General features: G+C 42.5%; 1 protein-coding gene across 8 annotated transcripts in view; it reads right to left on the reverse strand.

Moving 5' to 3' along the window:
* Positions 1-2,647: 2,647 nt before the first annotated feature.
* Positions 2,648-16,922, reverse strand: part of LOC144934588 (prolow-density lipoprotein receptor-related protein 1-like) — a 308,957-nt gene continuing 294,682 nt past the window's right edge. For 6 of the 8 annotated variants that reach the window (XM_078860553.1, XM_078860550.1, XM_078860552.1 and 3 more), the window contains 10 exons: positions 16,053-16,193; positions 14,592-14,765; positions 13,492-13,653; positions 12,668-12,842; positions 10,008-10,100; positions 7,500-7,613; positions 5,608-5,681; positions 5,176-5,266; positions 4,097-4,241; positions 2,648-3,456 (listed from right to left, as the gene is read on the reverse strand). In XM_078860553.1, coding sequence (XP_078716679.1) covers positions 3,316-3,456; positions 4,097-4,241; positions 5,176-5,266; positions 5,608-5,681; positions 7,500-7,613; positions 10,008-10,100; positions 12,668-12,842; positions 13,492-13,653; positions 14,592-14,765; positions 16,053-16,193 — 1,310 coding nt within the window. In that variant the 3' untranslated portion in view covers positions 2,648-3,315. Of the gene's footprint in view, positions 3,457-4,096; positions 4,377-5,175; positions 5,267-5,607; positions 5,682-7,499; positions 7,614-10,007; positions 10,101-12,667; positions 12,843-13,491; positions 13,654-14,591; positions 14,766-16,052; positions 16,194-16,922 lie in introns of those variants that run through there. The other 2 variants (XM_078860554.1, XM_078860557.1) reach the window with 2 other exon arrangements.

The following is a 16,922-nucleotide window of genomic DNA, read 5'->3' on the forward strand; positions in this document are numbered from 1 at the left end:
CACAACCGTTTGTATTCTTAACATTGCTAAAGGCGCAAAGTTCTCCACTACCAGAATAAAGATGTCAATGCATCGTCACGGATTTCTTGACGCCTGTAATACAGGTGGACAGGATGCAATCACGAACTACTGTCATCAACTTTGTTTCGGGGAAGCTCACATTAAAACTCCAGTGTCCAGCCGCAGTGCCTAAAACTACACGAAGCTGTCATACCTCAGCCAAGGTGCTTACTAACAGATCAGCATTACCCACATACTCAAATCTCACAGTTGAACGTAATCCGTTTCCCCCACTGGGTGTTTTTACTATCTCGACACCAGAGCATGGAGTTATTTACATCATTGTACTGCTCGGTGGACGCCTCTAACGTTTGAGTCCATCTTAGCATGAACCAAATGAAAGTCAAGCAAAACGTGCTTTGTGAAGGCGGATTGTGAACTACATCGATTATGAAAATCACAGCTACCTTGAGATACGGCGAAGGCATGAGGAATCTTTCATGCAGCAGTGGAAATAAAACCGCTGCTCTTGCTGCCATCCCGCCAGCACATTGAGACCCCTTATTTATCTAAAAAAAAGTTTGCTGGCTGCAGGGAAGAACGGATGGACACGTCCGAGGGACGTGCCGCCTGCAGATTTATATATATATAAAAACAAGTGGTGTAATACTCATGTATTCAAATGGTTATATTTGTTTCATTTAGTCTTGACGTGTGTGTATATACCTGCCTACATTTTGCTACATTGCACAAAACGTGCATTTAAAAAAGGGGGGTAATCTCCCTACCATTCCCAAAGTTCCCTCGCCATTCGTACAAATAGATGAGGTTTGCCAACACGATTTTGTCCAAGCCTAGATATAGGAGGCTGTACAAAGCGGAGGTTTCTTAAAATAGTCACAAATGAACCACCTTCGTTTAAGCTTCGTTATTTTCTCGGTCCGCAAGTATTTGTAAACCGGCAACTTTGAACACCGAAACTATGTGCCAGTGTTGCTCTTCTGGTCTTCGTCAATAGCTCGGCGTGTTAAATACTGTACTGCGGATTTCCCAGATATTATACTGCATTGAAGTGCCTTCTCTACTCCTTGCACCTTCACTGTCGCCCAGGTTCTCGGAATCTCATTTGTGTAACGTGCCATGCATTGCACGCGCCACCTAGTGGGGCACTTGATTTAAAGGACATTTCATAAGTTTGTTGCCTTTTTGTATTTGGCATGTGTCCAAAGTGCCCTTCCAGATAGAGGTTCAAATCGGCACCAATGAATTTTGAGAAATAACATTTTATTGAGTTCAATCTGTATGGAATATGCATTTTATGACTTATCACTGTACCTTAACTATTGTTGCATCCAATATGCTTTTCATCGATGTGTCATAAATACAAGTCTTAAAAACATTAAAATTGTTTATTGCAAAAAGTAAATTTTATATAGTTTGAAAGATATGATTTTTTTTCAATGTATTGATATGCTGATTCGTATTCGTGGCTCAATCTTTTAACTGAACCACAAAAATATCACCTGTACCCTTACAGCATGTAGGAAGAAAGTTACATCACAACTCATGTACGATCTGGAGAGCTTATATAATTAACAATTAATGGTAATGTGTTTGTAAATTGTGTATGCATGAATATACTGTGTATATACTATAACTGAAGGTAATAAATAAAATATCGGAGCAAACTTAAAACGTTGACAAAATTGTCTTCCGGGGCAATAAAGAATAACACAGACACCGTGTGGTTTAGTATGATTTTTTTAACTTATTACAATGTTAAAGGACGTTCATTGCAAATCCATTTGGCTAAATTAAAATGAAGTTTATTTTAAAACTTTTTTTTTCATTCTCCCAAGCTCTTTTTAAACCCCCAACAAAACCCAGTACACATCACCACTTTCCAACCGCCAGCCACATAACTGTGCAGTAAATCAACACCGCTTTCTCGTCGCATTCAAATTTGATCATCTCTAGGAAAAAAAAAATTTGTAAACATTTTCAACAATACATTATGTTCATGTCTGCTTTAACAAAAATATGATGTACATTTACATGATTATAATTTTTATATATATAAAACTACCGTAACTGAAGACATGCAGTGCACTGCATACATGTAAAATGTAAGGCAGTGCCCTCAGCACTCAGCAGCCGATATTAAGAATGCAATTTGATGCTCTGTGTTAAAAGATTGATTTCACGAAGCAGCAAAGTGGGGAAAAAAGAAACACAAGCTTGCATTTATATTGTACATCTGAATAATGCTTTGTTCAGGGGCACGTCTTCTGTAGTTACACATGTACAGAATGTGTTTACATACAGTTACATAAAATGTATTTAAAAACTATTACTATTCCAAGCTATAAATATACTTTCAAACCCGAAAGGCTACTAAATTAATTAAACTTTTGGCAAACGTGGAACTTAAACTTGAATCGTATATGATCCTATATTTTACTTATGCAGCAGCATGGCAGTTTATGTACTGATATTTTTTTCTTTACTGTGAATGTAGAAACTTGCAAGCTCTATCTTCTTTACGTTTATCCGAAGCAAAACTCAAAATAGAACAAAACGATGGAATGATTGCAATAATACAGAGCAGCCTTAAAAAATAAAAACGTGTATGTAAATCTAAAATTCAATATGATTCATCGTACCTTAAAAAGTACTATAGTAAGTACAATAAGCAATAATGTTCAATTTCCATAATTTTAGCAGGATATTTAGCTTAAAATTCATTGCAAGCCTTAACATATAATTGAGTAAAATATTTCCTTTTCCATGTATTTCCAATGTATGCATTTTATCTGGTGTGTGCATGTTTAATGTTTTTTTGTTATATTTCTAAGCATCGTGTACAATAAAATATCCCTTTTGGCTACTTACCTCAAAAATAGTACATCCAAGTAAAATGACATTCAATTGGTTTCCTAAGCTTCTGGCTATGCAACATATCCTTCAGTGACTTGCTGTATCCAAATAAACCTCACCACAGCCCCATCTGAAAACAGGTGTGAAATCACACATCGCCTAGTGTGTTCCCCTATCCTAACCGTAACACTGCCTGTACAAAAGGGTCAGCCAAAATAATAACTAACCAAAAAAAAAGCATAGAGAGGTAGTGCCAATAAAACAAAATAATAAAACAAAAGTAAAACCTCATCATCGTCATCATGATCATTTCAGCATCTTCATAATACTGCATTCACATACAAAAGTAGTTCTGGCTTTGTACATTTTGTACAGTGTAGTAGAAAACAATTGTGTCGTGGCACAGCGGGGGTTTGCTGTGGCTGGCAGGCATGTGGGCTATGCCAGGGCCTCTGCAAGCTCTTCCTCGGGACTCTTGGAAAGCAATTCCTTCTTCTCATCCGTGCTTCCCAGCGAATTCCGGCTGCTGGGCCCATCCAGGTATAGAGAAGCGTAAACCGGGTTTGTGAAGTTTGTCGGCTGTGACCAAGGAAGACATCACCGTAGAAACATGGTTAACGTTTCACGTAAAAGGTAAAGAAAGGTGCAGCCATGCAATTGTTTGCTCAAGACACTTATGGTCAGAGGGCCTACACAAGACTTAGCTCTAGGGAGTACCTCCAGAGGATATTTTGGCCCACTCTTTAATCTTAGGACATGTGGGAATACCCACATTTTAACCCCACCCATACAACCTGCCGATCAACAGGTTGTATGGGTGCTGGGTGAACAGAGGTGGGTAGATTTAAGAGCCTTGCCTATTGTTTTAACTTCTGCACCAGAAGATCAAATCAGCAACATCTGGATTGCAAGTCAAGTATGTCAACCGATTACACCACTGCAACATCCCTATGTGTAGGCCATTTGATATTAGATTTTTCTCCAGTGGCATCAAATTACAAAGTCATCTCTAAAAGCTCTACATTCTTGACAGAGTAATAAATCACCAGGCAGAGGTAAGGGATATGTTAGATTTAACTAAAACACACACACCGATATAAACCAATGACGCTGACTACATGCATTGGGATTGCAGGAGAACTGCCTCGATTTTGTTTTCGAATCAAACAACAATCCAGTGCGCGGCGCTTTGCCAGGGAAGGATGGTCCAAGCGCTCACCTTGTCAGGATCGAGGGTAAAGTCGGCATCGAGCAGTTCACCAACGTCATCCTCGGCTTCGCCCTCAAACATGTTGTAGGTAGGATTACCGATCTCCACATTCATCGCTCCATTCGTCATGCGCTGGTGCTGGAACCCTTTGGCTCTGCCGCATGCGCAACATGCAGTGGATTAGCACGGCAGAGTGAACGGTCCTTTTCCGTGACGCCACGAGTGAGGCCAGTGCACTTAATAATTGAACGTATTCATTTGTGATTGTCCTATGCGGCCTCTTGCTGATCTACGAGCCATTAAAGAAAAACGAACGTCAATAAATCGACGCTTTTGTTTCTAACATTGGCAATGTCGGAAATGAGCTTGGAAGATGATTGTGTTAATGCTGAACAATTAACGATGGAAGATCCGAAACAGAGTTCAGTATATGATGTGGTTTGAGGTAGGTGAGGAACAGTGAAACTTGGAATGCATTTTAAAACATGTGAGATAAGAAATACGAGTAATTTATAATTCATTTCAACAAGCATGCTATATTGTCTACCCTTTGATTATGATTAACATCGTAATAATTGCTTGCATTAGTTTAAATGTTCTCTATCATACATTGTCCTTCAGTGTCTGTGACATATCTCTTTATAAAGCACAACCAGAGATACACGGAGAGATTTGAAGTTTGGATATTTGGCTTTTAGTGCCACAATTGTCTTTTTCCTCCACAATTGTATTCCAACAGTTGATCGACCTTGGCTGATTATTATTTCAATAGTTCTATCAATGTGCTGTCATTGAATAGAATCTTAATTTGAAACTCTTGCAGTGAGCAGCACACCACGTCGTGCTGCAGAATAGCTCAAGAATATTATACCGCGAAAGTACTTCTGACGTCACTTCAGTAGGCCTGTTAATCCACACTCGTTGCACACCTTTTATATCCGTCGGGGCAGTGCACACGCTGAGACCATCATCAAAGGATATCTTCAACAAATTGTAAATGACTATCTGGCAATCAAGCCCAAAAAAAATCTAGCACTATCACGGTCGCATCACTTTGTGAAAATTACAGAGAACCAACAACTTCGTACCCTTTTACTCTTCTCCTGTAGCAGAAGAACGCAACGACACTGACAATAATCAGGGCGAGCAGAACCAGGGGCACCACCACTGATAACGTTTCTGTGGAAGAGAGGAAGACTTAATGCATGGCACACACTTTCAGCTTGCAAGTGCAGCTTGGCTACCACCATTGATTGCGAGACACAGAAGTGACGCGATGTCCAGAACAGAACAGCACATCAATCTTGAGTTCTATCTTGCCGGCTTAAAAGTGCTGCATTAAACTTGAACACAGCGTAACAGAAAATGTGATGTAGGATAATCGATATCAATCATTAGTTGCACATTCATAGCCGTCCCTTTTTCGAGTAACACGAGTTCCTATTCATAACGGACGTGCTGTGACACAGTGCGTACACGAAGAGAAATACAATCACGTGACGGTAACGCAAAACACTCACTTCCTTCGTCCGGGCTCGTGGACCTATTTGGAGAATTTCGTTCACACTGGCTGCCCTCCCAGCCTGGCTGGCATCTGGAAATATGTCAGCCATGAGAATCATTCTATTAACTTAACACACACTTTCTTTTTCTTGCACAACTTAAGCTTTGTACAACACTCACTGCTGACATAAAAAAAATCAGATGCCAAAACACAACAGTGGTGAGAATGAACATATATATGTGTGTATATATATATAAAATAACGTGACGAAATTGCAAGACCAACAGAATGAAGTGTGGCGGGTATGTTTCACTACATACATGAAGAATTGTCACAAAAGCAAAGCGTGCATTCATCCCAAGCATACCAAATTTTCTGTCGCTATGACATGGGGAGTCAAGTCAAAATGCAAGGGCATAAAACATGTTATTGTGTCAGTGATGCTACAGAACACATTATATTTTTTGGCCTAATACATTCTTAACCATTATAACTTGTTCTGAAATATTATCTCAACATGAGTTCGTTCATTTTTACAAGATCACAACACAGTAGGTGGATGATTTGAAAACCACCATCAGTATAGCCATTTAATAATAAAACATTTTGAGAATTGCCGCATGTCGTGGGGAACTAAAATGTATTTAAATTAAATAAGAAAACACCACTAGTAAGATACAACAAAGTCTATTATATGAACTATGCATACTATCTTTCTGAATAAGAGTTATACAAAGTCTAAACTTTATTTTGCTTATTGGGCTGATAGGTACATATTTACCAAACAATTGATTGCTGATTTATAAAGAGTCATTATTTACATATTTATTTTTAAGTACAAGATGTGAACATGCATTTTCTTTTTACAAGAGAATGTAATTTGAGAAAATATATTGTCTTATCGCTTCCTTCATTGGATACTTATTATATATATAAAAACATGGAGGTCACAGTAAACTTTACCACAAACATTACTTTACAACTGGCATCTCATTTTGATTGCATGAAAGTAAGTATAATAATTAACATTTTGCACATTTATCATGCTCTGCCTATGCCGTAAATCAGCGAAGACAACCCATGACGACAATTTGACTCCAAGCTCCAGTACTGTTTCGTTCTCATCCAATTACGTACGGAAAAAAAACCACGTTAGTCGACTGCCGTGCGTTCACGGGCGGCGAAACCACTGAGCTGCTTTGTGGCCCAAATGAATATCACATTGAAGCAAGGTGAGCGGGGTTTTCCGTTTCAAGCTCGTCAGCTCATCGTGGGAGACACAGTCGCTGTGCTCAAGCATGTCTTCAATGGGGGGGGGGGGGGATACCAACAGCATGCTCGTCTATATTTACACACGCATTATTGGGTCCCTGAATCATTTCTTGTAAGTGCGAATCAAGCTGTTTGCTTAGTTCACGGGCACGTTAAAAACACGTGACAAGACCCATCAGCTCTAACTTCCGATCCCCCCCCCCCCCCACATCTTTTAACGCAGCGGTGCTATTTTCGCAGCGACTGTGTCACCACGGAGTAATGTGCTCACTTGCCCCAAACGGAAGAACACTCAATCACTAAGCAGGGGGTTTAAAAATTCAACCCGTCATTAAAAAGGGCTTGGCCACCACCCAGGCTGCACGGCACCGTACGTGCTTTTCACTCCGCGCAGAAAGACCAAACGGCGGTGAACAATTTCGTCTTTTTCCATCAGCTTCCACGAACGCATTCCTCGACTCGTCAACCACATCACTGACACAAGGGGACATATTTCACCCGGCCACTGATGCTGCACATGCGGGACACAAAGAGGCCACAAAGCACCGGACAAGACGGCGCCACGCATGGGACATGTATACGGAAAGTAGGGGGTATAACAAAGGAGTGCTCTTTGTGGCAGCATCCTGGACCTACTTGCACATGGGCTCGTTAAGGGCACTTAGCACGCAAGCCCCGCGATTTTGGCAGAAGAAATCACAGGGGTTCACTTTCTGGTCACATCGCAGACCTTTGAACCCCGCCGCACATCTGCGGAGCCGCACCACAAGGCACTCGGATCAATGGATGGGGCCCAAATTATAATTTTCTCTTTTTATTACTATCTATCTTTCCCTGTCTCAACCTCATTCCCAGTCTGTTCAGTATGCATTGGATATATTGGCCAACAGCTAATTGTGAACAGTGGCATATTAATGGTCGTGCTTCCATAACATGGGGGGGGGGGGGTGCTTTCCCATGTCCATCAAATTAGTAGTCGCACACTGAGCTAGAACTTTAGCATATCCATGATTACAATCGTGATCAAACCCATACCTTTCAAGTGACACAACTAAGACTGTGAAAAGCACTAACGGGCAACTACATTTTAATTTATAGTGCCAAATAAATGTAACCCCGAGGCTGCCATTCCAGAACAGTCTTCTGCGTGAAAATCAAGTGGCCCTTCCTCCTCCTGTGCCCACCCAATGTATCGATCTCTGGATATGCCACTGTTGGGAAAGTGTTGCGTGAGGAAAGTTTGAATATACAAAGTGATGCTTCAAAATCTTTTTTCAAATGAATGCACAAATGTCAATATCCTTGTCCCATTGCAGACCCTGGCACAGTGTAATGATGCTAAGGGTCTGCAGAGGAGAGGACTGGCATGCATATGTGCAGCCGTCCTTGTGAAACTGCATGCAACAGGTGCACTTTGCTAGCAGCGCCATATTCTGATGCCTATGTACTCTGAATATTTATTACCTACTTAGGTTACCAAACATGGTGCAATGTGCATTAGACAAAATGAAAGGTGACGTATTCAAATAGAAGTGTGTCCTGGTAGTCCTTGAGGGTAAAATTGGTCATGGATGACAATGAATGCTGCATTTTGCTGTACATGAATGAAAATATATCGCTTTCAATTTAAGTAACACATACTTCCGAATGTACATTCATTCTGCTGTGATGGGTTTCCCTGACGGTAAAATATCCATGTTCTATTTAATACCATCAAGGACGTCCAGTCATCCTTCGTGTGTGTGCATGTGAATACGATGATGTCATCATCATTGAGTGGCAAATTATGAAATTATGTATGCACAAAAGTCTCATGGTGTATCCATAATGTACGAGTAGGATATGTGCATATTGCAATCGAGTGTATTTATTTCTAAATACATGTGTTAAAAGGCTGCTAGCAAAATGATTAAACCAATTAGATACAATGAGGAAAAAAATACATTAACCCTAATGAGTTCAACTTCATCTGCATTGTGAGTTATGCACAAGACTGCTCTGTTTGGGCAACAAAATTGCACATTTTTCTTTGTTAGTATGAGAAGGAATTGGTGATCGTTAAGCATGACAATGTTACGTCAGTGAATATAGAGTTTAAAGCATGCAGGATGCTTTATGGAAGAGTTTTAGTCCACAAATATAAAATATAAAATGAAAAAAAAATGCTGGATGGCAGTATTTCACATCCATATCATGAGAATATGATGAAAGATAAAAAATATGACCAAAGTAATTCAGGCAGCATATATATTAATGCATTATCGTGGTGATTTAAAGCTGATAAATAAGTAATTTTGAATGATAATGAGCTATGCTATCGTGCCTCATGACTCAAGTATAATGTATATATAACTCAAGCTGTAATATTATCCATTGCCATTGCATTACACTTAATCATACAGTTAATATGTCGTAACCGAAACAAATTATAATGCCTTCTCAACCTGGAGTCATAAGCCACTGATGGAGCCCAAGTGGATTTGCGGAGTTGCATGCACGATGGGAGAAGGGGAATTCTCATTTGGAAGTGTATTATTTTTATGGGCTGAATTTCCAAGATCAAAATCAGGAAAGAAATGTTTTCAATTAATCTGCTATATATGTTTAAAAATGTGGTATAGAGGGCATAGGGCACACAAAAAGAACTGGCATGTATTCCGTGTTTCACGTAAACTTTTTTTAAGTATTGTTCATTTTAATTGCTCAGACCATTGGCTTGATCGAAATAGTTCACACCCATGTTTTGTCTGTGTATGGAATGGACAAAGACATATGCCAGATGTTATCCACATTTAAATTAAATGGCACCTAAGATGTGTGATAACATTAGGCAAAGGGATTTTCAATCCACTATCTAGCAAATAACAAAAGACTTGAGAAATCAACCAACTCTATGAACCCTTTGTAATATTTCAATTGTGATAAGTTGCATGGGAGACTATAACAACAATCAAAAATTATTCGCAACCTTCCACTGATAGATTTCTGCCAGGAAAAACAATTAACGGTTCCGGTTAATCCGCGATCTGTTTTTGATCTTTCAAATTGTCGGGGGAAGTGTTTGAGCGTGCATCAACCACCACAAGAATCTGCGCGTCACGCGTGTCTGCGGTGGTGCTGCAGGAGGGAGGTGACAAAACTCACTGGCATGCAGGGCGTCCTGCGACAGAGTCCCAGAAGCACAGCCCTCCGTTATAGCAGAACTCCAGGCACCTGCTGCAGGCTGGCCCTGTGCAGCTGCACACACCGGGGAAGAATGAGCTCGCAGAGGATCGACAAAAAATAATGTACGTTGAACTTCTTTCGCACCGTGCGTAGTCAACCGTGCTAATTGAAGGTGCTAATAATGCCTACGAACAAATGCGCCTGAAAGCACCTGATCTTGTCAGATCTCAGAAGCCAAGCAGGACTAAGTCCGATTCCTATTTGTATTGGAACGCCAGGCATTTAAAGCTCTGCCACGTGTTTTCGGGTTGTACCGCGCGCGTTGTTCGGCACTGCCCGAAGTTTTGCCCCGTGTGCTGGGTGCTTTCTCCAGTGATTGAACGGGCGCTCTCCAAGCATGTGCAGCGAAACGTCGGACATCAGGCCAACGTGTGGTACAATGAACACACGGGAGAGCTATACAGGACAACCGCAAACTCCTACGTAGTAGGAACACTAGGTGTTGTAGATCTGGGCTGTTAGTTGACCAAGCGATGGCAGTACAGCAAGTAGGCTTGTGAACAAAATTGTGTGCACCCATTAAGTGTTATCGCCTCATATGAAGAGCTTTCTCCAAGTACTTCGATTTTATCCCAGATGCAATACAATAAACGTAAGGCAAATATAATGAAAACAGTTTCACCAAATAATGATAACACTATAATAATGATTTTAATCTATCTGTAAAAGCCTCAGGCAGTCACACGGCTTCTTTAAGAGGTTTGTTCATTTCTATTTTTTTAAACGAGTGTTCCATCTGGGAGGAAACTGGAAACGCCAAGCACGAGAAGATAACACAAAGGTGCTCACAGACAGGTTCACAAACCCATTAGCCATATTAGGAGTTAAGACACATCTGTGATTCACAAAACCTTTCCTCGACAAAGCGCTCGATGATAGGTGTGCTCCACCAACCTCACATTAATTTCCAAGTCCCATTTTCCCACAAACTAATGTGGATGAAGATACATCGCATCGTAATGAATGATTATATTGTGGTGAAAAATAAATAATAATGCGAGCGTCATTTCAAAACGCCATGATGGAAAGTTTTTACCGCTCCAACATGCCTATTAAAATGCCCAATCTGAGCAAAATAGATTGCACAAAGAACGTGTATGTCGTATATCTCTTGGGGAATAGTAATTTGTTTTCTGCCAAAGAGGGCAGGCTTCACTTGTCATTTGCGGTTATGTGAAGCCGCAAATGTCGAGGCATGCACATCACCGTGAGCTGCAATGCTGCTCATATTAAAATGACTTGCTCTATTTGTCCACTTGTGCCGAGACGAGTTTGTGGCAGGTAAAAGATAGTCAAGATTTACATTGTCGTTATGTGCACTTATGCATTAAGTGTAATTTTATTGCTCACTAAGTGCACATGAATTAGTGAGTCACAAAAGTGGTGCATCTGGCAGGATGTTTAACAGGATAATTTGATTAAATGTTTATTGTAAAAAAATGTAAAAAAGGAGGCTGAATAAGAGGGTGTTATGATGATCACTGTTAATGTACAATCATAATATTGTCATTGTAACGATAAGCGTGGCCCATAAATGAGTGTTTATACTGCATTTGAATTCTTAAGAAAGGCTATTTTGAAGGCTTTACACACAGGCAACATACTGGGATTTGCAGCCAGCTTCATGGATTCCCATGCAAGGGTTCGACTTGGATGCTCTAAGCCATCCAAGAAGAGAGTGGGATATTTCTCCCTGGCACAAGTATACCTTGTTTTTGATTAGCTATCAAGTTCTACTGCACTGCAACGTGTTGTACCTTTACACAAATATTCTTTCAATTGCAAGCCCTGTTACCCAGTTTACCCCATAGCAGGGCAAAACGGAGGTCCTGAACTCACAACCCTCCCAATGGTGATTAATATACGCACCCTAGATTGTCAGCTCTGTGCCAATCACCATAAAAAAGACAAAATGTCACACATGACCATGTCCTCCTGAATATTGAGATGATGGTTATGCCGACAATGATAATCGTGGGCAAAGACAAATGTGATTATGTAAACAGAACGACGATAACTGACAATTGTGAAAACGACGATGCAACAAAACATCCAACATATATATGCGATGAAATTACCGAGTCCGCTAGTTCGACTTTGTGACAAACAACACAATACTGGCATGGCTCGACCTCGGAAACATCAACCTTGTGATCGCAGAGAGGTGATAAATAGCTGGAGAACACCGTGGCCCACGCCACCCGACAGCTCTGTGAGACCAAGTGGCAATTGGAAGTGTCCAGCGAGGTGGACCCTGTCACTACTGGCCCCGACGCACCCTGGCCCCGTCGCACCCTGACCCCGTCGCACCCTGACCCCGTCGCACCCTGACCCCGTCGCACCCTGACCCCGTCGCACCTCACTGCATCAGATCGCGATGGACTTGGGCCTCTGTTTCAAGAGGCATCGACTGTTGCGAGTGACTGACTCGGAAGGAGGGTGCTATGAACCTTTTTCGTTCAAGTGCAAAAGTAGTAGTAGTAGCAATTACCAAATTATATATATAATGTATGAATGGCAATGGTTGAGAAAGTGCCATTTTTTAGAGTATGCAGCTGGCCTGTATCCTGTTCACTCACTTGCACCGGACATCCCCGGCCCCTGGACCCAGCTCGCACTGCCCTCCGGGACAGTGCCCACAGCGGTCGGTGTCGCAGCGCGTGCCCAGGAAGCGCGGGTGGCAGGCACATAGCGGCGAGCCATCCTTGGCGAAGGAGCACACGCCACCGTTCATGCAGTAGCTGTCGCACAGCGCTGCAAACACGCACAGGAGGGTATAATCGGGTCACAGCTCTCCAACCCGGGTCGGTACACAGGAGGAGTTGTGTGCCAGCCGGTAGCAGCCACGACAGCAGCGGTCGCTACTATAGGCTGGGTTGTGCACTACAGATGAGATCTTGGGTGTTTAAAAGTTAATTTGCCAAATTAGAATACACACATTATTTAATTGTGTAAAACCACATGGCGTGATTTCCTCCCCTACTCTGGAAAACATTGCCTTCTGCTCTTAGAATGGCGTGAATTCCAAATGTTCGACATTTTATTCAGATTTTTATGACATCTGGTGTGCGGGATTTACGAAGTGCGTGCCACATCAGAGAGGGCATTATATCATAAGCAATGTGACGCCGATAAATTGCATGAGGTCTATTAGGTGAGCCCATTTCCCCTGCATACCGCTGAAGTCACACGGCTCAACCCACCACCGAATCCTAACCTCCAAAGCACTCCATTTACACACACGCGCGCACGTGCGATCACACCTGGGCCAGCAGAAAAAACAGTAACAGTCACAACAACCCACAATCAAATGCTGCTCGCACGGCTAATTAGGCAAGCAAAATAGAACGATGGCAAGCAAAGTCTTTGGCCGGGTGCAATTACAGAACAGTGCCCGACTCACTGCTCTGGCATCTGTCTCCCTTGTAGGCATCGGTGCAGCGGCAGACGGGCTGGTTCCCAGCGTTGACACTGCAGGCGCCGCCGTTGAGGCAGTACCCGTCGCAAACCTTGCGCTCGCACTGTGCCCCCGTGAAGCGGTTGGGGCAACGGCAGGTGGGCATTCCTGGTGGCAGATGGAGGAATGAGTACACACGTGTAGGCAAAGGGTCTCCCCATCACATTCTCTTGAGGTTATAAAGTTAAGGCACTGGAGAGAGAGAGAGAGCGACGTTGTAATGTTGTTTTACGTTTGAGGTTTCAAACGTCAATGTGCAACGGGCACGGACTGCGGGAAACGTCAGCGTTTTAATAAAGAGATGGCTGCAAAAGATGGGCTCATGATAAATGGCAAGCTAAACAAAAGGTCAGGTACAACAGGTTCGTTAAACAATTGGAGATATATTGTCAGAGGAATACAGCTGGAATACACAGAAGTGTCTGTGTACTTGGCACAGCTATTGAATATGTGCAATGGATTATAAATATATGTAGGAAAGAGAGCAGGTGGGAGTGCTTCTGAAAAGCTGAACTTGATAATGAAACATAGCTATGCCATTGTGCCTAGAGAATAACGTGTTTAATCAGTGTGCACTACCTGCTGTGGATATATGGTTTAGAAACATGCCCATTGACGAAACGTCGCGTAAAAACTGAAAAGTGTGCAAAGATACGTGGAAGTACATTGAGGGACAGAAAAGGGTTACGAACCACAGTTATTATGGATTGTTAGCACAATGCACTGACTGGCACTCTGTGCTGGCAAGACATTTTCTCGTGAGTGCACGTGCTCCCACACAGGAACAGTGACACCCCGATTTACGCGTTCCCCTTTCACGTCGTTTTACAAACACGTCGTCGCTCCATTAACACCGTTACCCGATTTGCGTCGCCTTGACCCCACACCCACGTCGTTGACGGCATCGCCTCTCGGCCTTTGCCCCCACCCACCTACCCCTGTAAATCGCTTTGATTGACGTCGTTTCGGTCGTTGTCGCCGCGCCTCTCAGGAGCGTATCCCCCTCCCCCCAAACCACCCGACATACACCGGGGTAATGAACGTACCCGATGGAGACGCCATGCAGGTGCCCCCATTCTGGCAGTACTCCTTGCACTGGTCAAGCTCGCAGCGTTCGCCAGAGAAGCGCGGTTGACACTTGCACTTGGCGAGCCCACGCTCGTTCAAGAAGCAGCTGCCCCCATTGAGACATGGCAGGGTGCATGGCCCTGGGGTGGATCCTGTTGTGTATATAAAAAAAACACAAACACCCAATGTTTAAATTAAAATTTAAGTTAGTTGTTAATTAAATGTATCCATTTACATCCACAGAAGCAGTTGCAGACGCTGTTAATTTCTGTGACAAGACGCGTGTACTGTGTAAGCGATTTTATTAGGCAACAGAAGGTCCCCTCTCTTACCATTATCTCTGCACAGAAGCAAAAAAAATTATAATTAAAGGAATTTCTGCTGATAACAAATATATATATGGCTTCCAGTGTAAGATGCAATCTCCTGCTTTATTGTCCCATTAAGAAATTGCAGACATTGACCCAAGTTTCAGCACGTCAATATTCCTCTAAACAAAAAAAAATCCATACAATGCTCCGAGAGGCCTAATAGTAGATCACTGTGAGATGTTGTGCATATGAATGTGTTCTCCTAAAAGCACTGCGGTACACTAATTGAATTTCTCACAATTTGAGCACACGCGCACACACACAGCCACACTAATGCAACGCGAATGGTCATGGCTTTAGGAGATAATTAATGCAAAACATCTACCATCCTTGTGAGGTCTTATCAACTTCCACAATGTAAGTATTTTAACCAAACCCATCGCAAATATAATTTAATTTCACAATTTTTCATATACATACATTCATATGTATTTATACGAATGCTCTATTACCCCAAAAATAAGTATCATTGCCTTATAATATTTACAGGCAAAAGAAGCCAAGCACATCATAAGTATGACATTTCTTTGTAAAAGGAGAATTCATTGAGGCGTGAGATCAGTGGGTATGGTTAGGTGAAGGGTGATGTTTGCAATTGTGGTTGAATAAAGGTTTCGGGCCCTAGCACGTATCAAGAGATAAACACCCTACACCAGAGGTCGCAAACGGGTTTTGATTCCTTACCTGTACCCGTACCCGGCCGCACCAGGGTTGCAAACGGGTACCCGTACCCGTACCCGGCTGGGTACGGGTAGTCGGGTATCAGGTAGGGTACGGGTATTGGGTACCCGGTTGCGACCTCTGCCCTACACTTAGATACGAAACATGTATACTTCACAATTAAATGTTCAATTGTCTCTTCATGCCAATGCAGACTTTACAGGGAGCATCACAGTTGTGGGGGCATTCATTCACTGCGGATTTTTCCACATCTTAAAAGGGCGATTTGGATTTTACTCTTGCCCTGGCTATGACACTACGTTCGGGCAAGGAGCCAAGCTCACGTTCAAGATTTAAACCGACTGCTGTTCACAAGGATTCTCCGAAGGATGAGGGATTGCGATTTACCGTCTGGCTGACTTGTGGGTGTTGGTACTTCCAGGCATGTGCCGTTCACAAGTGCCCAGCCATTGGGGCAGCTGCAGGTCGCCCCGTTGGGGTTGAGCAGACACAGCCACTCACACTTCCTCTGCTCACACGGATTTATCACTGGAAAAACACACACACGCGCGTGCGTGCGCACACACACACCGTCAATGCCAAACACAATCGCTGGGCATGTTGCTGCCCGCTGTCCAAACAAACAATAGGGGTGGAACTCATTGTTATTTACCACCTACAGCCAGTGCTGGCCACTCCACATTCCCATGGCAAGGGCTGATCTCTGCACAGGAAAGCCACTGCTTGCTTTCCATGAAGTGAACTTCGTCTAAATGGCCCTCAGATGAGGTCATAGGGCAACTGGGATTTGAACTTGTAACCTTCCAAATGTGAGTCCAGTGGTCCTAACGTGCCACCCGGCTTGAAAAAAAACCCCTACAGGAGAATGGCTTCATCTGCGGTAATTATCTGTGTTTATTCAGAAGACACGAGTGTTTATGAAGCGCCAGTGAGTTTAGAAATTAACTGTGGGTAAATGTATTTTGTTATTGTCATGTAATTGGTTATTAAGTGTTTAGTCGACCATCTAGCTCTGCCAGAGTCAAGGGCAGCTCATTACCACTTTCCTTTATATAACACAACAGATAACCTCAGCAAAAAAAAAAAGTGATGTACAAACAAGGCATGGAGCACTTAGTCTGCATTAACAACTATTCACCGTCTACTCAGCAATGTAAAAAAGAGTGTGTATGAAAATGTGAAATTCCAACAAAAGTATATAAGCTGATCACAGCAGAACAAATGGACGTGGTGCTCTTCAGAAGGCAATGTAACATC

The sequence above is a fragment of the Lampetra fluviatilis genome, chromosome 10 (assembly GCF_964198595.1).
Source record: "Lampetra fluviatilis chromosome 10, kcLamFluv1.1, whole genome shotgun sequence".
Taxonomy (NCBI): Eukaryota; Metazoa; Chordata; class Hyperoartia; order Petromyzontiformes; family Petromyzontidae; genus Lampetra; species Lampetra fluviatilis.